We start from the raw sequence: 23,579 nt of genomic DNA, 5'->3' as shown, positions 1-23,579 counted from the left end.
ACGTTTCTCTGGAAACCGAGTGCAGGAGCACGCTCACAGAAGTCAGTGATGCAAGCAGCAGCTGAGTGCTTGGAATGGCGTGTGTGAGTGTGTGTGAGCATCCTTGGCAACGGCATGGAGAACTGTCAAAACAAAGCAGACTACTGACATGCTGATATGCAGCTACACACAATATATACCTTCGCAGGGTTTACATTTTAGGGAGATTTTTATCCAGTGAGAGAGTGAAGAAGTCACCCTTGCGCTTTAATTTCCCTTCATAATAATAAAACTGATGTTGATTCGGTAATGATTTAAGGTGAAGTCACGCCATACATTTGGAACTGCTTTAGCAGTTGTATGGTTTAACTTAGTTTACAGCAGAATACAAACATACACATTTACTGGAAGGGGGAAAAAAAAGAAAATTAAAGGAATAAATTTATATTTTTTCCCCTGGCAGCCAAGGCAATGTGGTGGGTGCGGTTGCACTGCAGTGTCAAAAACTTCAGAAACAGATTTTTATTTTCTTTTTTAAATAAAAGAACTTAATAATTGCATTTATAAATGTAAATAAAACTGTTTAAATTTATAACCTGTTTATCAACTCGGGTGGAGAATTCTAGCTAGTCGCCACTAAACGTTTCCCCGGTGTGTGACACAGAGGCAAATTTTCTTTAGCCACTCTTCAAATTAAGCAGGGGAAGAAAACAGGCAGGATTGTTCTGATCCTTGTAAGTCTACAAATGGCTGCGAAAACAGAGCTACTCACGTAAACATTTCAATATTTACAGTCGGAGCTAAAACTTAAAACTGTCACAGTAACCCGGACAAACGAGGCAGGACGAGGACCAGAGTTTATCTGGCTGCAATCGACAGTGGGGGAGGGTGAAAATGGATAGCAAAGAGAAATACACTAAATGATTTAAATGGGCAACTTTAACATATATTCAATAAACACCTCAAGTGACATAATGTAGGTTATTCAAGTGGAAACACTTGTAATGATAGTTTGTTGCTTAAATTAATGTAACAAAACTGATAAGTAAGATCTAACTCCACATCTCACCAACTCTAATTGTTTTATTGATTAGTAAGCAAATAAGTAAAAAAAAAGGTGTATAATTTATTACTAGCCGAGTTGTTCTCACCTGTATTAGACTTAATATTAGTTAGATTATCAACTAAAACCATTTTGCATTTGGTTGAAACTTATTCATTCATAGCATTTAATCCAAAGTTTCCTTGGTGTGGCGAGCCAGCAAAGAGACGTGGCTTTCTAGCCTTTAAAAATAAGTTTTTCCAGGATTCACATAAAAAGTAGGAGCTGATCTTGCATATCTCTCTCATACGTGTAAATGAGTGCAACATTTCAATGGCAAAATAGCCACTTAGTTTGAAGTATGTCAATATAACAACTTTAATTTTAGCAAAAGTAGCAAAAAATAATCTATTTAAAATCTAACAGCTAGTATGTGTAGCTAGTTTATGTATTTTGCACAATTTCAATTCGTCTGATCACGAAAAATTTAGCATAGCATTTTTCTGTCCAAGGTATATTGTCACAAGTGCAAACGCACCAAGAATTGCATTTAATTTTTTAAATATATATTTTGTTTTGTTTTGTGCTGCCGCAATGACATCTGGTTAGCGCGAAAAAAATCACAGGGACGTGATGTTTCACTGCAAGGAAGTAGCAAGAACTGAAGTTGGTCAGATTCTTGACGGAGTGTAACATTTCTCAGAGGATTTTTTTAAACCACAACCTAAAAGCAGAGCTAATGGATCTGGGGGACCCGGTGGGGAAACACGGGAAATGGGATTCCCTCAAACTACCTTCTCCTTGACTAATATGCAATATTGTTCAATTAAATCAATCATTAATTTATTCTCCTTAGCTTTTGTTGAGCAAACTTAATCTCTAATCTTTAGCATAATATATTCCTCAGTATTTAAAATGTTTGCGCAGCTTCTTGTTACTCTGTTGTTGACTTGAGTTTTGCAGAGTAGCGTCTCCTTTCTTCACACGTCCATGTGGGACCAAAAAGAAAAAAAAAAAGCAATCGTTACTGACGTCGCTCTAATCACTCACCGTGCGTCGTTACGCATTTCCTGTTCGCTACGAAGTTCCCCCTCTGCTCCACCATCGAGCCCTGACGGCAATGTTTTGGTGAAAACAAAATAGTGCCTCGAAAAGGGACGTAAACACGTCTGAAACATGACATGTCGGTGGAGTGGCACCTAGAACGGCGCTGCGGATAAAACGACGGTCGTCTTCGACGAAGTTTTTTTTTTTTTTGCGGTCAGTCCTTGTGTGTTTCCTCCGCATGTCCGCTTTCCTCGTAGATGGTCTGCGGCGAGCGTTGTCTGACGGCGGACGACAGGCTGTTGACGAGTAACATGAAGGAGATGATTGGCGGTTGCTGTGTGTGCTCGGACGAACGCGGCTGGGCGGAAAACCCGCTGGTTTATTGCGACGGCCACGGCTGCAACGTCGCCGTGCACCAAGGTGAGCTGCTAGCCGAGCTTTAGCCGTTAGCCCTCATGCTAGTTAGCGTTGTCTTGTTGAAAGGTTAGCCTCTTCCTCCTCCTCCTCCTCCTGTTCCCCTGCCTGCTTCCCACCAAGGCCGAGCCGAGGTCAGGCTCCACACATGCTGCCGGGCTCCTCGCTGCTTCGGCTCGCCAGCTAACTCGGCCTGCACGCTGATGGGAGCTGACAGCGGCAGCATGAACACGTTTCTGGCTGCGAGCTGTTGCCATTGTTTCCTTGTCAGAAGCTGTTATGAAAGAGGGGAAAGAGAAAGGGACACTCTCCTGTTGGGGACTTCAAATTGAGGCAAGAATACTGGTCTAAAATCAGTCAAACCTAGAAAGCAAACACGGCTACGTCCATGTACAGTCCAAACACCAAAACACTCTGCATGCAGGGTCCCACTACAGCAGCTGAGATGACTCAGATGATGATGTCTAATGTTTACATTAGCAACAGCTAGCCATGTGTCCACTTAGTAAACACAGCCAAAGACAGAAGCTGCTGAACAACTGTAAACAGATCCAAACAGCTGATGAGCGTGGTTTTTTTTTTTTTTTTTTTTTTTGGGAAGTTGCTACTGAACTTTTGTTGGCAACTACTTTGTTAGTAATTCAATTCAAGAAGTGGAAGTCATATATTTGTAGATTCATTACACAGAGGGCTGTATTTTGAGTGTTTTTTCTATTAGTTTTGATTAGAATTAGACTGTTACTTTAAAGCAATTTAAAAATAGATTTTTTTATGTCATTGCTTCATGGCATGGCCATATTAGACTTGCTTAAACATGAGGAAGATTCATCATTTGACAGCTGTCAAGAAGACTCTCATTGTCCAGAAGAGCGCTGTCTTGTAGATTTGGTGTGTATAGAACATTAAGTGGAAGGAAAAAGTATGGTAGGAAAAACAGTTGCATTGACAACAGGGTTTAAATAAAGCCCTAAGAAGAGTCCATATGTGATTCATGAGGCATTTCTAAAAGCTGAAAATTCTGGGGTGTTTTATGTATCTGAACTTACATTGAAACATGTGAAAAGTTGTGACCTATTATCACAAATAGAGACTCACAAGAAATGCCCAGCAAGTGTTATTTTTTTTACTGAATGTTATAGTTTCAGTCGTAAGGATAAATGCCAGAAAGCTGGTCCCTTTATTTTACCAAAGGCTCGCATTTATTACTGTGATTTTTCACTGTAAAAACAGCTGCAAGGAACATACTGCCTTGAATAAAAAATAGACTTCAGATTATTTCCATTTTTGACTGACTTTACTTGGCATAGGAGTCACATTTTTACTTGTCAAATCAGTTGTTTTTTTTTGTATAAAAATAGTTGAAAACATAAACAAACCACTTAGCTTTTTGTTTAGGTAAAATAAACACAGTCTCATTGCACTGTTCTTCAAAACCATGACCCATTTATGTCTGTAGCAGGAGTGAAAAAGGAAAAAACCAAAGAATGAGACTGGGTGTGTTTTATTTGTACTATTGGTTAGGATTCTCACTACCATGACAACAACTTGAACTCATTTACCATCTAAACAGGTCGATCCATGTGTCAATTCAAAGCCTGGGCTTGTTACCAACATCTTAAACAGTAAACATGCTTAAGGCTAAGCATGTTTTTCCCAGACCTTGCTGCACGCTGCTGGTGAGCAGGCTGAAAGAAGGCTGCTACATGTTTCCCTACTTATAAGAATAAAAACAAAGAGCCTGCATAAGGTGTTACTGATGATGTCCTTGTATCAAAACCAAAATAATATAAATAAATGTAATAGATTGTAAACACAATAGGCAATATGTTGTATTATTTTAGCAGCGGTATAAGAAGCTATTGCTTTTTGTTTTGGATGATGATCTACATTTTTCTTTTAACTTGATACCATAAACCTGTGTTGTTGTTTTTTGGTTTTTTTTACATCAGGTTATTACACTATGAAAAATTAAAAATTCCAGCCATGTCTATTAAGTAGTCTTACGTAAAGTTAGAAAAGACTAACCTATTAGCTTACTCTGCTCAAAATTTGACAAAATATTGGAGTGCAAATAAAATCTTCTCCAGTCGAGAGCCTGAGCAAAAATCTAGGCACACAGAAGAAGAAAACAAAAAACACATTTGAAATGTTAAACCACAACACAAAAACTAGAAGGCTACAAGACACTTGTTATGCTTTACAGCTCACTGGTCAAACAGTGTGTTGTCAACTATAATTGGCATTATATGTTGTGTTGTCTCCCCTAAAAACGCAAGGATTTGAAAGCCAGTACTTTTTCTGTTAAACATATGCAATATTTATTTAGCTCAGAGTTTGGTTTAGTTTGCCTAGCAACATAAAAAAAATCTGCCAAGCCTTTAAGTGATTGGATCAGCTGTCTGTGTTCTCAGGATTTTGGATTATAGCTTTTCATTCCAGTGGATTATGGGCCCTGGTCACATCAGAGATAATCTGGAAATGTGTAGTGGTAGGCTATTTAAGATGCTAGTGCAGTACTGTATTTAGGGCAGTTGGATCTGTATGTTTACCTGCATTGTTGTGTAAACGCTTATGTGCCAAAAAATGTGGTTTGATTTTGGAAATCTTTTTTTTTTTGTGGATGCTGATGAAACAGGAGGGACTGGAGTGAGATTTGCTGAGCTGGAATGGGTGTTTGTAGCAGCATTAGAAATGTTCATCCAGAGCAACGGATAATTGTAGCCAAACTGCTGATTTAATGAGAGCTGGACATTTTTGCCCCCTGACCTTCAATATTTGTTTAAAAATTAAACATTTACCCTGAAAGCTGCTACGTGAGTTTTTAATTAATTATTCAGTGACTATATGTATGGAAACCTTTAGAAGGAGGTTAAAATAAAGCACACAGGGTAAATACACTGACAGACTAGTTTTATCGTTTGTAGTTATAATAATTGTAAATGTTTTTCTTGTAATGATGTCTGATTATATCTGCCTCTCTTCAGCCTGCTATGGAATTGTTCAGGTGCCGACTGGTCCATGGTTCTGCAGAAAGTGTGAATCCCAGGAGAGGGCGGCCCGTGTGGTGAATACTTTACTTCTTCTTTCCGTTTGTCTTTTTAGGACCTATTTTGGTTGCCTAATCATAAACGAAACATAACATTATACATTGTTTTGACACAGTTTTCTACGTTTTCCAAAGTTATTAAGAAATGTCTGCGATGAGCCTTTCGTCATCACAGCTCTCGGTTGGAACCAATAGTAGCAGCTTTTATCTTAAGATGGTGTCAGGGGGTAGGGTGAGACATTTCACTCTATTCTACCACTCTTATCAGTGGGTGTGACACCAATTTCTCTCAATAATCATTGGTTTTAAAATTTGTTCTTATTTGCAATCTTTTGCCCAATAAAGTGGCAAAAATGTTCACATGCATTAATCTTCCAGTCGTATGTTCTAGAGCACCAGAAAGCAGAAAAATAAATGCAATTTGGAAAGGCTACGGCTAATTTAACATGCAACACTGCGCTTAGATGCAGCAACGTCCTTTGTTCTTGTATATACCAAAGCCTTCCTGAGGTAAATGCACAGCACAATGATTTGTAAAACTAATTGAGATTTGCAGTCTCAGACCTGTGCCTACACAAACTACAGCAAACTTAATAAAATGGAGCAAAGCTTTGAAGAAAAGTTGGCAAAACTTCTTTCGCCATTATAAAGCAGGCCTATCTGGTCTTGTTTAAACAACAAGCTTGTTCCTATTAGAGTTGACATTAGCTGAGACTTCCGGTTGTAGTAATACGCCACATCAGCTGAAACTGGTCAGTATGCTTCGTGCGGCCTTGTCAAGAGTGGCGGTAACTTGTGAATTTCTTGTCAGTCAGTTCTGCAATGGCATCCATATTTGTGAGAAAAAGAAAAATGCAGGAAGCACGGATGAGAGAGGGGAGAAGAGAGGCATATATCTGATATTATTATTGCAATATTTACCAGTATTGCCTCCATTGCAAAAACTTCTAAAATCATGCAACTGTTGTACCTCTTTACTATTGTAGTTCTTGATTTGGACCATATGGGCAGTTGCCCAGGGTGGCATTAGAATGGGGAGCACACACAAATGCTAGATTGAAAAATATGTAACATATCAGTCATTTGCACATTGACCAAGTTTGCTATTGTTTTTATGCATGTGGAGTCAATATGGAGTTAGTAAGCATTGCTGTAACCACCACTACATGCTTATCAACTTGTTAGTTTTATAATAAGGACAAAATGTGGCAAATTGACCCAGCGCTGTTGGCTGGATGCTTCCTAAGTGTAATATTTGTAGTACACATGGTATGTTGCTAAATAATAAATAAACCATAACATTTTTCAGTAAACCACAAGATTTCTAATTGCCACCTCTGCTACCATTTCAAAAGCAGCATTTTGATGGAAGATTTGTTGAGGAGAGATTAAGCTGAAGCATTTATATGTCTTAAAGGGATTCCCTAAAGTTAGTTAATGTCACTTTGGGTTTGGAATTTGTGACGAAGTGTAGCTGAGAATGAGCTGACTCATCAGAAGCAAAGCAGAAAGCTGATTGGCTGGAAACTCCCTGTGCTTGTAGTCCCTCTGAGGGATAACGGATCTCAGCTGGCAGATGAAATCAGGGTGTTTTCCTTAAAAGTTGCTGGCCGAACACCCCACAGTTGGTACCTGTCCAGCTCAAGTCCTAAAACACTTATGTACTCTTGTGTTGACTTGTTGTTCCTGACCCTTTCTTTCCCCCTTTTTTTCCCTGACAGAGATGTGAGCTCTGTCCCCACAAAGATGGAGCCCTCAAGAGGACGGACAACGGAGGTAGATCCAATCCCACACGCTCCCATGTTGTCATTATTTACACGCCGCCGGCATGTTGATGGACCGTTAGCCGACTGAAAGAGTTATGTTGCTGTTTGTTGTGTGTGTGCGTGCGCACACTGTTTTCACCGGTCTGTTTTATAGGAGTGTTTGAGTGTGTGTGTATGTTTATGAGGGGGCGGGCCGGCATGAGTATAGTGCACGGCCTGTGAGGAGTCTCCCCTTTGGGGTTCATGGAGAGGTCATCTTGGTGGAGACTGTAAATATTCTCTGTGCATGTAAGTGTGTGTGTGTGAGGCAGTCAGAGAGAGGCACAGCTGTGGGATTGTGTCCAGGCCTGCAGGGAGGCATGGGGACAACGCTAACACACACCGTTTTACTACTTTCTCTTTTATTTTACCCTTCTCATGACCCCTCTCTGTTTCTTCTCTCCTTCCTCACCAAACCCTTTCTCTCGTTTCTTCCAGCTCTTGTCGGCCCCTCCTCACTTGTTAGTGTGTTTATTTGTTCTTTTGGGTGGGACAGTAATAAGGCAGAGGAAAGGAATTTGGCGTCGTTAGCTGCATTTCCATTACACCTGTACGCAAAACTTTGTCGATATTCCTGTAATGCCAAAAAAAACCCCATATTTTTGGGTAAATCACACATGAATAAGTTATTCAAAGTTGGCGTTCTACCACTTTCTCTCGTCTTATTCGCCTTTTCCACCAGCAGTAACACCCAGAAGTTGATCACACGATTCCTGTGATGCGAAAAAACAGTTTTACGAAATACAATAATTTCGATACAGTTGAAAAACCACCTGACCCGAACGCGAAAACCTTTTATCAAAAGCTGTGAATCTTTTAAAATTTATGTTTCCATTAAGTTAATTTATTTTTGTAATTTCAATTTACGCAATTATGTGATCAATGGAAACGCAGCTATTGACTTGGGTTGCATTCATTTGCATGTTGACTAGAGCAGAGCAATACTGAAATGTCATGGAGGTGGTTGCATCAGACACGTCTGTAGAACACAGTGAAAAAAAAGTTCAGACGTGAGGCAGCAAATTGAAAGTTTAGCTCCTGATTAAACAACTATAGTTTATTCAGGAAACCAAATTAAAGCTCGTTTTCTTGGCGTCTTGAGCTAAGATGAACTAAATAGCAAAAAAGGTCAATGCTTAAACTGAGGAACACTGTTGCTTTTATAGGCTTGTTTTATAGGGCTCTTCCAGATTCTTGGAGGGTCTTCCAAACAACTTGCCCACATTTCACACCCGCTCCACCCTGCCGTCCCGCCCCCCTGGCCTTCTCCCCCAGTCCCACTCAGCAGGTCAAAGGCAGGTCATGGGTTCAACTGTAAGTTTAAGCCTGTATTTGTTTCAGCTGTAGATGGGAGGGGGAACAGACACCTCCAGTGTGGCTGCAGAGACTCCCACCTCCATTTGACCTGCTGGTAACCTCGGCCAACTCCTCCTCAACTTATCGTCAATTTTGTTGCTTCTGCGACCGTGCCCTGCTGTCACTCTGCAGCCCTGCAGTTTGTCTTTGTTGACAGGGCAGCTGTGTGTGTGTGTTTTAGAAGTCAACGAACAGATGCTTAAGAACACTGGCAAATAAATTAAAGCGGTTGACTATTTCAACGTGTTTTTTTTTTAACCTTTTTAATGACAGATAAAAATAGAACGTTTTTTGTAAAAAGATTAAAATACTTGATTTTTTTTGTGCTGATTTCTGTTACATTTACACTAAACAGGGGCTTTTATGAGACTCTACATTTAATAACCTTAAGAAAAAATGTGCTAGTATTCAAGCTAAACAAAAAACATTTATGACTGCTACTAAAATAATTATTATTTAAGGACGTATCTAAAAAAGTTTCTATTGTTAATTAGATATTGATAAGTAGACACACACACACGCATGCACGCACACACACACACACACAACAAATTAAAAGATTCAGCGGAACAGTTCCAGTTTAAAAATAACAAATTCTTTAAGCTAAATATGTTTTAAAAATCAAGGATTAAATTTTACTTAATTTCTAAAAACAAGATTATATTTAGAGAGCATTTCAGACAGATTATTTCAACACATGTAATGTTGGAAGGCTTGACTAAAATGTAGGAAAAAAGACTTGTTTAATTTGGTAGCAGTTCAAGAGTTTGTAAGTAAAAAAATTTAATGTGCAGGATGTTATTGGAGATACTTCAATTAATGGGCCAATTTTCCGCTATCAACTCTCATGTGAACTGTAAGTCAAATACTAAAAATATGATCATGTTTTTCTTTTTATTCAGTGCTTCAACTGAGTGCATGATGTTCTTTGATGCATATTTTTAATTTAAAAAAATGGATAAATGTTAAGGATATACTGTACTCTATATTCATAAATGGGGATAATCTGTCACAAATTACTTCTACCAGAAAATCTGCAGCAGTCAGTTTTCCTCTTGCATGTATTCTTGTTCTTAAAATAATAATAAAGTAAAAAAACAATGTGAATCAAGAGCTCAGACCTCTTAAGAAAACCTACAATTGGTTTCAGCAAGGAAAAGCTTGATCAGTTCATCTCTTGTTTCTCTGGTCTACAGTGAATTTAACTGAGAGTCTACAAAGTTTGTAAAAAAAAAAAAAAAGCTTCTATGGTTTCTATGCTATGGTTTTCAGAAGAGCCAGCAAAATCTTTACTTCAAGCAGGGGATGGGATTGGTCTCCAGAAATAGATGCAAACTGGTCAGCACAACACTTTATTTGAGACTTCAAATGATAGGAATCTTAAACTGGAAATTTTAAGCTGTTTAATGTGTATTTCTTTACTGTCCACTCGTTGGCTTGGTTTTTCTCTGTGAAAAGTTAAGTCTTTGTTGGGCTTATAGAGTCACTACATTTCCTGCATATTTATTTCCTCCTGCTTTAAATTCATAAATTACAAGGAATGGATGAAATAAATCCAAACATCAAATGTTATATATATACATATTTTGCTGCAGAATTTGATACACGTGGTTAATATTTTCAAACAGGCGTATGTTTATTCTTTGTGGATGTTTACAGGCTGGGCCCATGTGGTTTGTGCCCTGTACATCCCTGAAGTGGAGTTCGCTAACGTTTCAACCATGGAGCCAATAGTTCTACAGTCTGTCCCTCATGAACGCTACAACAAGGTAAAGATACCACAGGAAATTTGCAAAGTTTAAAATGTGAAAATTTAAGTTTTTCTTTTCCTACAATGAACTTTGGTCACTCTGTGTGCAGACATGTTACATCTGTGAAGAGCAGGGCAGAGAGAGTAAAGCCGCCACTGGAGCCTGCATGACCTGCAACAAACACGGCTGCAGACAGGCCTTCCATGTGACATGGTGAGGCTTGCGTGGGAGCCAACTCATTGGCCACCAGCGTTTTTCTGCTCCACACTTTTATTCTGGGCTTCATGTTTCTCCTCAGCTGTGTGCTAACCTTTATGACATGTTGAGCTAAGGAAATGTCACGGGAATTTAGTTTTTTTTTTTAAATACAATTCCAGCAGCTCAACTGCTTAAAAGCACAAGAATTGTTTTTGCAAAAAGCATTAAGTTTTCTTTCTGTTAGTTTAGTCAACATGAGTTTTGCATACATTTGCTAATATTGCCTAAAATATATGTAAAGTTTTGGGGATATAGTGCATTTACTAACACCAAACCCTATTCTTTTCTTTTTTTTATTTCATCTACTGCCTCCACAGTGCCCAGTTTGCAGGACTATTATGTGAAGAACAAGGTTCTGATGCAGATAACGTCAAGTATTGTGGATACTGCAAATACCATCACAGCAAACTGGTAAGTGCCCCAATATAATGATTGCATGCCTTTTATTATATACTAACACACAATTTCACACCACATTGGATTTAAAATTCTCCTCGACTTAAACGGTTGGTCTAGGTCAGCAGTCATCCGCTTTTGTATACATTCAGCCATTAATAACGAGTGTAAAGTATTCTTTTTCTTTCTTTAATTCAAAGTAGACTTCTGTGGAGAGCAGTGTTGTAGATTATCTTCTGAGAGACTCAGTTTTGATGAGCACACACATCTTTTTTTTCCACCTAAAGCTCAAGATAATTAAGCCGAAGACAAATTCTGTGGCAAAGAGTTTTCCTTTGTTACAGAAACCAACCTCATTAATTTCATATTTCTTCTTACAAATGTGCTTTTCTCGTACATATTTCTCTTGGTTACAAGGAAGACAGTTGGCTGAATGAGTGAAAGGTCATGGTGTGAAATCTGAAGGAGTGCTGCCCATCTTGTGTAATTATGGTAGTGTTTTCTTGAAATGCTGCAGGCCAGCTACACGTGACAATATTCTGGTTAATTAACCTACTAAAATCACCTTGCAGTGAGCCTCTTAAAAAGCCAAATAACAGGAAGTGATTATATCTTAGCATGTGTATTTAAAAAAAAATTCTACTAAATTAAGCAGGATTTCACCGCTGTGTACATCTGTAAAAGAGAAAAAAAAAGAAAAATCTTTGACTTTGAATTTTCTCACTTCTTGTGAATTATACTCTTATTTCTTCTTTATTGAGCTGATAAAGCAATTTTTCTAAATTAGTTGCCCTGAATTCATTTCAAATAGTGATCATCAACACTTCCACTTGTGCTCTCTCAGTCCACATGTGTGTTGATGTATCAAAAGCAGCACACATGTTGATTTTTTTTCTTCCTCTTTTCTTTTTATTATTACTTTTTTTTGCTTCCATTTCTCTTCTGTCCTTCCTTTAACACTGCTCTGTTCTGTTTAAAACCATGTTTTTTGTTATCTTTTCCAGACATTCTTGTGCTTCCTATCTTTGGTCTCTCCAATACTTTTACTGTACTTCACACAATCCATCATGGCACTCCTTTTTTTCTTTCTTTCTTCCTAATATGGTTTCAATTTATCTGTCCCTCTCCACCTTCCATTGTTCTTCCCATTCTCCCTCTATTCCCTGTCTATTATTATACTACTCCCCATAATTTACATATGTTGAAAAATACTGACCTTGGTTTTAGGTTTCAGATTCGAATAGTCCTTTTTGCTAAAACTTAACACATTTTAAAATTTTAAAGCGATTTGTTATTACCTTTCTTTTCACCAGCCCTCACAATCTGCAAATTATTGGCTCCTTGTGCCTAATCACAGCCATATGTAATCTCTGTTTTAGAACATCTATTCGTTGTCAGACTGAATGCAGTCCCAAAGTAATAAGAATAGGCAAATATATCAACAGAAAATAGACAACAAAATTCAACACTTGTTTGCCATTCGCACATGGACTGAAAAGATCAACTGTTGTGTTTGTCTCACTCTCACCGCCCTGGTCACACATGTCTGCTAAGCATCGGTTGGGGGCAGGGAGTCGAGTGTCTCTGACAACGAAGAGCCTGTACCGCTCTGATTTGCGCAGCGATGGTTGAATAGAGTTGAGGCTACTGTGCACAAACACGTCCATACAGGAGGCATTTTCCAGTGTTAACAAATGCTGATGGAAAGACTCATGCTGGCACATTGATTACATTGATCGTATATGATTTGCTTTGGATGCTGGGGTATAATGTCATTACGATTGGACTGCCTGTATGACAGGAATGTACGTGGGGGAATTAATGACAGAAAAAAAAACCCAATGCTGTCAACAGAATGGGTTTCATAAGATGACTCTTGATGGATATTTACGCCATGTTAGTAACATATGGTGTTTGACTGCATGTGGTCTGTAAACCTAATTTCAAATTATGACTAATCTGCTTAGCTCTTAGGTACAGTGAATTAAATTTTCATCCTGTATGAGTTATTTTACTCTTGTTTCTTGATATTGAAAATGCACATATAGATGCACCACCTTTCATATTCTCCTGGACTGGGGAGATCTGGGAAGCAGTTGTTGTTTTTGGGCATGTTTATGGCTAGGAGCAGCAAGCTTTGTCGCATTACTTTTGAAACTAGTCTTTGGACAAGATCCAAGAATGGTTCAAGTCAGTTCTCTCAGTTGTACTATAAACAGATACTGGTGTTTTGATCTCATTTCTTGCATTAATTTTTTTATTCTGTGACTCTATTTTGAGCAAGAAACCCCCCCCCCCCCCCCCCCCCCCCCCCCCCCCCCAAAACAATGAAACTCAACATAACAATATCCTGAAACTTAACACATCTTTTACCTCAATCAAAATAAAGAAAACAAACTTTTTTGCTTTTGGTGATTTTTGGCCTGAAAATTAAACCTTTTTTTCATATGAACACCTACTGCCACAGTACTTTATTTTTCCCCAACAGGAACCTGACACATGGCAATTTTTAAACAAAAAAATATTGTTTTCTTTGCCTGATTTTGTCATTTTTGTCCATAATTTAAGTCAAATTCTTTTAGTTTTTTCTTTGTGGAGTTCTATCCAGTAACTTGGTTACCTTTTAGCGAAGGAGCAGGGGCCGTGGTAGTAGGTCTCAAAGCTTAAGTGACTCTTCCTCACACTCTGTGGATAGACCCACAGAGCAGGACAAGAAGGTAAGACAGCCCTGTGACCTTACCACCCCTATGTCTCCCACCCACGACTGTGACTCTTTCAGAATCATACACTGGGCTCACATTGTGGAGGGACAGGAGAAGGCACATTCACTAGGAGTGAGACATAATCTGTTTCTCTTGTTTGAAGGTTTTTTTGTGTGTAATCTGTGTCTTATTAAGGTCTTTTTTTACACCACAACAATAAAAATCCACCAGTATGCGGATGTGCTTTGCACTTTCTTTAGTGGCACATTAACAGCTCAGTGCACTTACCCAATATAAATAATGGAACTTGAGTCTCTTTCTATTTTGGTAATGCATGGAATTTGTTGTTACTTTATAAAAGGTAGCGCTACATCTATTAGAATAGAATAGAAAAGAAAGAAAATACCCTTTATCATCCCACAGTGGATAAATTGTTGTGCAACAGCAAAGTGGCACACAATTGAAGCATGTATAGTCACACAAAGGCATACATATAAATTATAGAAAGAAAGCAGAATTGATATACTGTACTGTAAGGGAAAAAGTACAACACAAAATACTGTGCAGTTTTTAAAAATAGTACACTCCGATCTAAAGTAATGTGCAAATAAGTAGGATCATTTAAAAAAATTTACAAAATGTGCATGTGCATTAAATTTACAATATGAATGAGTATGGTTACGACAATTAAACTTCACTTATGATGCTGGCCTTCATTTGGCTGTAACAGAGAAGATCTCACCAAGCAGCAAACAATTTGCTCTCCCTACAACACAAAATAGCAAATTCAGCTGCACATCAAGATCTGGATGTGCTGTGCGCTTTGCAGAGTAGCTCACTTCTCCCAATGTGGGAGAAGCGTGCACAACTCCAGATTGTGCATGTATTCTGTTGGCTGCGAGACTTGAGGAAGTTACATTTCTGAAAAATGTAACTTTTTCAGACTGCAGTTTAAATGTAAAATGTATTTGTCACAATGGCGACGTGAGGAATAGGCATCGTGTTTTGCAGTTACAGGGCACAAGATGGTAAAAGCTTGAGTAGCCGCTTAGGGGAAGTTTGTATAAAAAAATTTTGAAATAGCTGCAGTCTGGTTGGTAACAGAAAAGAAGCTAGTGCTTTAAAGCTCAGGTCAGATTAATCAGCTCAAAACATAACTTTTTTATAGAGCTGCAAAATATAATGAATTGCCCTTGTCATCAGAACAGCAATGTGTGCAGCATTACAATTAGGCAAATGTCTAATTTTATGCAATATTTGTTTTTGATACTGTAAGATACTACAGCTGTGACTACACATACATGTGACTTATGCATGCATACTTAGTCATATTCAATAAATTACACTCTCATTTGTCAGATTAAAAGTACCTTTTGAAATTAACTACCTTTAAGAAGGTATTAAACATGCTACTCCGTAAGCCCACATTTCTACTTTTAAAAATAGTTTCTTTATTGGTGTGATGCAGTATTCTAATTTTAAATTAGAATATTTAAAATTACATATTCTAATTCTGAAAATTTTATTACAGCTAATGAAATTTTCCACTTTCATTAGCTGCAAGTGGAAAATGGTCATAATTTACAGAAAGCCTTTCAAGCATCCACCGTTTTGGAATGAATCTATATCATGTGTTAGTGATGATGTTCTTAAAATAAATGAACTATTATACTATTATTTAATAATAGTCTAATTATGTAAATAAATGGGTTGTTGGATGGATTTCTACTGTTACCTAGGCTCAAACTTGATGTATGATTTTAGTAGCCGACATGCTAAAACTCATAATGTGTTGCAGTGACTTTGTGATTAAGGATTGGAATCGTAAAATAAATGTAATTAATATCAATTAATATTTAGGAGCAGTGTCACATTTCCAGGTTTTCTTGCGGTCACGAACCCATAATTTTATAAATTTTTGTGCATGAGGGCACAGAGTCCTGGGTAAAATCTTTGCTCAATATGAGACACAATGTAATGTGTCATAATAATAAGCTTACTATGACTTATCATGTCCAGTGTGAATTTGGCCTAACAGACTGGAGAGAACCCAGACTCATCTTTCCCCGTTCATGGAAACAACACCTCTGGGATTTGAACTCTGACTCAAGAGTATAAGTAAAGTTGTTGGTGTTTAACTTATTAAAAAAAAAACACACACACACACACACGCACTCTCATCACAACTGGCCTCTTTAATGTAACTGTGGAGTTGTTTGTTCACTGCCTCTGGTTTTCATCACCAAACTTTCCAACAAGTTTAATTTGAAGAATCCATCCTTTTTCGCTGGATAATAACTACAGGGACGAGTGTTTAAGACACGGGTTTTAAATTATAAGAAGTTTCCACTGCTTCCTTTCGAGTTTGATTCGTCAACATGAGGATTTTATAAAATGATCAAAGGACTGTGCTCACACAAAACACCCAAGGATAAACACTTCACAGGCTCAGACACTCAAAGAAGGAGCTTATTGTTTAGACGTGTGCCAGCGTGAGAACGTATTTTAGCCAAGGCCATATTGGAACAAGCTGTAGATATCATTTTGTTCGGTGAAACAGCAGGGATCTCACCTACAGTCCATTTCTGCTGTGGACTGTATTTTTTACTCCCATTACTACCACAGACGTTGAAGCTGCCAAAATAATTTTTACAACCCTCTCATTGCCTTTTGCACTGACACAGATTTAGAAAACTTTGTCTTGTAGAAGTTATGAATGAAGGAGCTTGAAGTTGAGCAGTTTCGCTACATTAGTAATAAGTCCTGCACCAAATTAACATTGCACACATTTCAAACTGAAAATCAAACCTTTTTGCTAATTTTCTAGGAAATATTGTTCAGATTTTTTTCTTTTTTATATTTGTTGATATTTGAACCTGTTGGGAGTAGTAGCAAATAAAAGGTGTGATTCCTTGAGCTCATTTTTGCATTTTGTTTATCAGTTTGACAGAAAAATATGGACTGATACTCGATTATGAACTGGAAATGGGCCAGATAGGTTTTTGTTCTCAGTGGTTTTCACCAGTCCAGCTACAGGGTGAATGTGTGTGAATCAAAGTTGTTTCAGTCCATCTCGCTGCTCTTGCTTTTAGGTGTTGTAATTCTCCCTGAGCATTTTGGGAGCATTAAGAGTATCCCCCTCTCTTTCTGCTCAGACTCATAAGCACATACACACCCTATCCCATTTCTTGGGTCAGGGATCAGTCGGGTGAGGTTTGTGTGTGCGTGTTTGTCTGTCTGTCTGCACATGCATCTGTAATGCACTTTGGAGCCTCAGATGTATGCCCACCTCATGTTAGAGCCTGCAGTCAACCTACAGCAGGGGCTTTGAGATCCCCCACACCGGCTGCTCCGAAAGACCCGCAGGAAACGCACACATCCATACATACATACACAATGACTGGTCAGAGATCCTGCAGGAAGCCGCACAGGGGAATTCCTGCCAGACCAAGGCGGATTATTTTCTCCTTCACTTCCTGTTCCTCCCTTTCTACCCGTCCTTTCTTGCTTCTCCTTCTCCGTCTGACCTCCACCTCATGTGCCCTCTCGTCCTCTTGAGGCCATTGATTTGAAGCGGGAAAAATGTCAAATACGGCTTCAATCTGAATCAGATAAAACTTCACCTTTCTAGCCTAAAAAGAACAATGTTTTTATGGATAACAGCATATTAGAGTTTAATAGTTGTTTTTTTTAAATATAAATGTTACATAAAAAAATCTGTCTCAATTTAAACATGTTGGATTTAAAGTTTTCTCTTTACTGGATTTCTTAACCTGTTATCTCTTTAAAATGTAAAAAAAAAATCCAAGCCTATAGTAGAAAGATAAAAGGTCACGTTGGTAAATTTAGATTCTAATTAAATGCACTGAAATCAAATATAAAAGTTATATGAAGTTATTGTTTGCTTAGCTTTACATTTTTCTGTGATGTACATTATAATCTTGGAAGCTCGTGGTTTTGGAGCGTTATTCATTACGACATAGTCAAACAGCAGTACAAGTAAAACTGCAGATATTTTACAATCAGGTTTGTGTGCAGATTATAACACAAATATCAATGTAAAAAAAAACAACTGAGCTCCTCATTAAATGTTTCAAAGCTAAAAGCTCCCATGTCCAGTCCTTTAAAGCATCGACATACATTTTAATGCACTTTGTTGAGATAAAAATACTACCATTAATAATATGCTTGTAGATCTTTTATTGTCTGTTGAAGTCAAAACTTTTATCAAAAAAACATATTGTACATTTTTCCCCATTTATGCTTTATAGCCCTTAAAAAATCCAAGCTGATCGGTGCATTTCCAGTGATCACGGGGCTTTCTGCTCATTTTTTAATAAGACTGCAAATCGTTTCACAAAAGCCTTTTCTATGTCACAAGTGAGCTTCCTGTTTCTGAAACCAGCATGACCATTTAGGAGACACGGATGCTTTTAAACGCTTTATTCAAATGACTCGTTTTAAGAGTGACCGGATGCAGTTGCCCCTTTGAATTCACCCCACACAGATTCAGAGAGTGAAACGGTCTGGCCGGTGATGGTCAGAGGAGCGCATTCGCTGCTGAAAGCCTTCTTCGCTGTCTGTTTAATCAATTGTCCTGATTGATAAGGCTGTGTCGGAATCACAATGTGTGTGTGTGTTGTGTTTCCCACGGCCGGCGCTGTTGGTTCTCTGAGTGGGTGTGTTACCCGAGCCTCTCCACTCAGCCTCTGTCCATCAACACCTAGCTCTGGAATGTTAATGAAAAACAACAAGGGAATCCTGAAGACTTCAGCTTCCCTCTTTGTTGTATTAAGATATTTTTGTTGCAGCAGAGAATTTGGATTCATCTGCTGTCTTTGTAAAAACTCCACTGTTCTTCTGTTTGTTTGCCAGATCCTGTTTCTAAGTTAGGAGGGTAGGCACAGCTCTGCGAGGACTATTAGGCATTATTATTTTTTCTTTTAAATAAACATTGAGGGAAATAAACAAGAGATCAATAATACAAATGTAAACTGATCGTCTTTTTGCTGACATTTTTATTTAGCAAATCTTGAATTTAATGACTGTTTGTTTCTCTTATTTTTATTATGTTTTTTTATCTCTTCTCCAATTATTTTTGTATTTATCCATTTTATTATGGTTTTATTTTTCTGGAGAGCACTTTTGGTCCCGTGTGACTTTTAAAGTGTCTTATAAATAAAATCAGATTGGCGATAAAGAAAAAAAATAAAAAATCACATCGGCTAAAACTTTTCTAAGCTGTTAAAATATTACCTTTCTTTGAAGATGTGAAAATGTTAAAATCCTGTAAATATATATTTGTTTTTATAAGGTTATTAATTTTTTTTTTTTACATTAATCCTGTTTTTTTAACATGAGCTGAAATTTGGATTTGTGGCATGTTTTTAAAATAAGCAAGCAAAAAAAAAATGCCCGTGTGAATTAATTCCAAAAGTTGATGGTCGTGGCTATTTATAAACGTCTGCTTAAAAAAAAGTAACTCTTTATTATTTACTGGCATGTCTCCCAAAACATGTTTCTGCAAAAAGAAACGAGCGGGGTTGATTAAAAAAAAAAAAAAAGGTTAACTTTATTCCGTAGCTCTCTCTTACGACGTATAATCATGTCCAAATAATAAGATAAATCTTGCTAAATGTCAGAAAGTTGTGATTATCAAATTTCCCCCCAACAATTTTAGACGGGCAAAATTCTTTAGTTCTTTTATTCATCAGAACATCCAGATGTGACTCTTAACTCTCGCCCTTCAACATTATCGGAAGCCAGCATGCAGAGGGAACTCAACGAAACTGCTATCTCCTGACTCGGCTGTGGATGTCTGTTAACCGCCACTCATGAAGGAAGTCTGGCTAAACTGTCACAAGCCTCCATGCAGTCAGCCTTTAATAAAACCCTGTGGGGAGAGAGAGAGCTGCGTTCAGGGTCTGGGGGGAAGGGCCCGTTTCTGCTGTTTCATATGTGTCAGAACGTCCCAAACATGCCGAGTCCCTCGCCGCTTCTCGGGACCTTTTGCATATTTTCACCATGTTCTCCAGACTACGCGCGACTGCACGCGCGCACAGAAGTGTGCATTTGAAGAGCTCGTGCACCTTGTCTGTGTGTACGCATATGCAGAAAAATGTGTGGCGGTGTGGGTCGTGCACGCGAGGTGTAAATGTGCTGGCACCCAGTCGCCACCTTTGGTGCGAGAGGAGGGTGACGGTGTCTGCGTGTGCCGGCGGAGGTGTAAATTGAGCTTTGATGGTCTGAGAGGAACGATATGATTGGCTGAAACGGAAAGACCCTGAACGGTTCAGCACAAGCCGCTTAGTACTCTCTTCTCTATACAGCAGCATGTTAAACACCCCTTTTTATCTGTCCTCCATCACTCATTTTGTTTTTGTGGCTGTCTGGGCTTTAATCTCAGATTGAGCCATTAAAATGCAGCAGTGCCTTTATTTCTATTATTTCTGTTCTGATAACTTTTATACCTGACCAAATTTTCTGCTCATCCTCCAAAAATTTCTTACGAACATGCTTCCTGAATATTTCAGTGATAAGATTTTGCGCTAGTGTTCAATATTTATGAACATTCCCTTCACTCATCTGTTGTTTTTTTGTTTTGTTTTTGTTTTTGTTTTTGTTTCCTTACTCCACATGGTCAGAAACACAAGGAGCGAGACAGACACAAACCAAAACACAAGAAAGGCTCCATGGACATGTCGCCCTCTCTCGTTCTTCCAAACATCATGGTCCCCGAAAAGGTGAGAGCATTTTTCATCCGTCCATCCATTCATCTTCCCATCATCCATTTGTCTATCCAGTTATCAGTTTATCAACGGTCCATCTTATCATTTATTCACCGTCCAGGCTAGTTTGTGATTTTTAAACAAAAAGGTTGGTGAAAAATATCTGCTCTATATTTCTAACTTTAGTAATATTTTTTTTTGTTTTTCGTGTCCCAATACAAAACATGTCGGTTTTGCGTCAAAACCGATATTAACCCGATGCGACATACATATCTTGATTACTTATTTTGTAGTGTGGAGTGGCTTGATTAAGTGATAAACCGAGAACAGTGGTCAAGAACAATAAGTATAACTGTTATAATTTTACCTATATTGTGCAGCGCTAGTTGGAGTGCCGTTTTCTTCTTGGTTCTTCAAGGTTTTCTTAAAAATGTCTTAAATTCAAGTATCTAAAATTAAAACCTTAAAATGCCTTAAATTCATTCACCTTAAATGGGTTAATCACAGGTATAAAATGTTGTCGTGGCAGGATTCTTTAATCATGTACACATAGTTTTTTTGCCCTGGACTTTTCTATCAGACAAACATTTCCAATAAGTTGCATTCAGACATTTTCATTGCTTTCTGTGACTTCAGGGGGTTGAAACGCTGCTAGCTAGTTGCTTATATACCCCTGCTCACCAGCTGGCTACCTTTTTTCTTCTATAATAAGTGCAAATTTATCACCAGTCGGATGGACGATGTTATTTTTACCACTGGCTCATTTCTGCTGCCAACTGACATGAGGCCAGGTGTATTCTGTGCAAAAAACCCAACTTTTAAGCTTGACCCTTTGGTTATGAAGATTGTAGAGAGATAAATGCAGTGCGAGAAACACAAAGAGTCCACAGAAATTTTGCAGTTTTTGCTATGCCTGATGCGGATATTGACCCGATACATTAGCAGAAATCGTACATACTTTTATTACTTATTATGTGGTGTGGATTTTGCTATGATTGATTATAAAAAAGCAGAATCCGCCAACCATTCCTTATGTTTATATTTTTTTCAGTCTTTAATTTCACTCAAGGTGGCACTAAAAGTTTGACTTGAATTCTGCAGATACCGCACATCTGGGTTTCTTACTCTAGGTTCTGTTTTGTTTTTTTGTTGTTGTTGTTTTTGGTGCCTGTCATGGTTTTTGCAAGTTTTTGTTGTCCTCACCATTTTCCCCCCTTGTCTTTCCCTTCTTCCCTCCAACCCCCAGACCTATAACAGCACCGCCTCTGGGGGAGGAGTAACCTCACTGCCCGCGTCCTCTCAGAAGCGATTAGACGATAACACGGGCCGCTTCACCAACGCCAACTTCCAGGAAGTGTCGTCCGCTCTCTCCGGGGGCACCTCCAAGGATGGCCTGGCCGCAGACACGACCAAGGTGGCGGCCGAGGGCAAGAACAAGAAGAACAGCGGCGGCGCTCACACGGTCGGACAGAGGGGCGGCCGCAAGTCTCTCACCTCGTCAGGGAAACCGTTACCCTCAGCGGTGGTCACCATGGCTACCTCTTCCACATCTGCCTCCGCTTCCACGGGGCCTTTCCATCAAGGTGAATTAATGGCAGCAAATGTTTCCCTATGTTAATTTTCACACAACTGGGAATTCTCCATGCGGTTAGAAAAGTGGAAACGGGGCAACAAATCATCTGCCGGTAGCACTCTGTCCAACAAAAAACTGGAACGCAAAGACCTGCAGCTGCAGAGCCCGGCGATGCTAGTAAGACCCAAATAAGCAGATGATTGGTGTGTTTTGTGGAAGCGTTGTGTCATTGAGTGGATCTTGCTCCAGCACCAGACCCGTGTGTGTGTTTGTGTATGTGTGTGTGGCTTTGTAATCACTGCTTGGTCTCGACTGGCTCCTGTAATCTGGGGCCCTGTCTGGAAAACACACAAACATAGACGCCGTGAGAGGCGGCGTTCATACTGGACTCTTTTGTTTTGCTCTGTTTAACCTTGAAGCTCTCGTCATCTCAATGTGTGTTTTGTGGTGTAGCTCAGTTTGTTTTTTTTGTTTTTTTGTCTTTTGGTTTTTTTGAATCTCTGTCCTTCAGAGACACTTCCTTCCTCTAATAAATGGGAGGACTATATGACCAGGAAGAGATTATAATTTATGATTGAAGTTATCTCTTTCCTCCCAAAAGAGTAAAGTGGAAACCTCCACAGCTGCAGTACTTGTTTTCTTAGTTGAATTTTTTCTCCTCTCCAGTTCTTTCTGTCCCTCCTTTCCTCTCCATCGTCTCTTCCTCCTTTCTTGTTTCCTCTGTTTGTAATTGTCTCAATGGGCCCACCTGTCTCCCAGGCCTGCTGTTGACCAGTTCCAGCAAGACTCCCGCTGCCCCTTCCTCCTCAGACTTCCTAAGTTTCACCGACCCGTCGCTGCGTCCTGGCAGTGGAACGTCGTTTTCCTCGCCACCGTCTTTCAGCAGCTGCCTGGTGAAGTCAAGCTCTGAGGGCGGCGCGTCGGAGGGAACCACCCCTCTCTTTGGTTCTCTTATGTCTGCGACTACGACTTCTGCAGGTACTGCAGCTATTTTCCTCATACAGTGCCTTGCAGAAGTGTTTGTAACCTTTGAACTTTGTCACAACAGATTTTAGTGTTTTACATTTGTATTTCTGATATTGCAATAAGCAATTAATCAGTTAATGGTATGATAGATTCAAAGAGTTTTGTAATTTCTAAGTCTAAAAAGAGCAGTTTTGTTTGAGACTTAATCCATTTTATTTATTTTTCAGTTTTGTGTGGTTTTTATTTCATGTTTTATTTCCTTTTGTTTTTGTTTGAGTTTTACTTTGAATATTTATAATGTCTTCCAGTTCTAGTGTTAAGTGTTAATTACAAATTAAAAGCTTATTAGTCTTTGATTGGACAAACTTATTTGTTATGCCATTATCATTACTGTAGTTGAAAATGATCTCAAAACAACAATGTTGTCGTTTATTGCAATTATTTTTGGTCCAACTTATTATCCATCACAATTTGTTATATTGTCTGTAGTCAATTCTTTAAACTAGTTAATTCGTT

At 38.6% G+C, this 23,579-nt stretch overlaps 1 protein-coding gene across 3 annotated transcripts in view; it reads left to right on the top strand.

Moving 5' to 3' along the window:
- Nucleotides 1-1,889: 1,889 nt before the first annotated feature.
- mllt10 (MLLT10 histone lysine methyltransferase DOT1L cofactor) overlaps nt 1,890-23,579 on the top strand; it is a 44,355-nt gene continuing 22,665 nt past the window's right edge. Inside the window, exons 1-9 of one of the 3 annotated variants that reach the window (XM_032550832.1) lie at nt 1,890-2,488; nt 5,467-5,546; nt 7,250-7,304; nt 10,349-10,458; nt 10,550-10,653; nt 11,016-11,109; nt 20,441-20,539; nt 21,771-22,107; nt 22,857-23,075. In XM_032550832.1, the coding sequence (XP_032406723.1) occupies nt 2,326-2,488; nt 5,467-5,546; nt 7,250-7,304; nt 10,349-10,458; nt 10,550-10,653; nt 11,016-11,109; nt 20,441-20,539; nt 21,771-22,107; nt 22,857-23,075 (1,261 nt within the window). In that variant the 5' untranslated portion in view covers nt 1,890-2,325. The remainder of the gene's footprint in view (nt 2,489-5,466; nt 5,547-7,249; nt 7,305-10,348; nt 10,459-10,549; nt 10,654-11,015; nt 11,110-20,440; nt 20,540-21,770; nt 22,108-22,856; nt 23,076-23,579) is intronic. The other 2 variants (XM_032550831.1, XM_032550833.1) reach the window with 2 other exon arrangements.

Source organism: Xiphophorus hellerii, chromosome 21, assembly GCF_003331165.1.
Source record: "Xiphophorus hellerii strain 12219 chromosome 21, Xiphophorus_hellerii-4.1, whole genome shotgun sequence".
Classification (NCBI taxonomy): Eukaryota; Metazoa; Chordata; class Actinopteri; order Cyprinodontiformes; family Poeciliidae; genus Xiphophorus; species Xiphophorus hellerii.
Note: the sequence above shows the minus strand (reverse complement) of the source record. Positions and strands in the feature narration are given on the sequence as shown.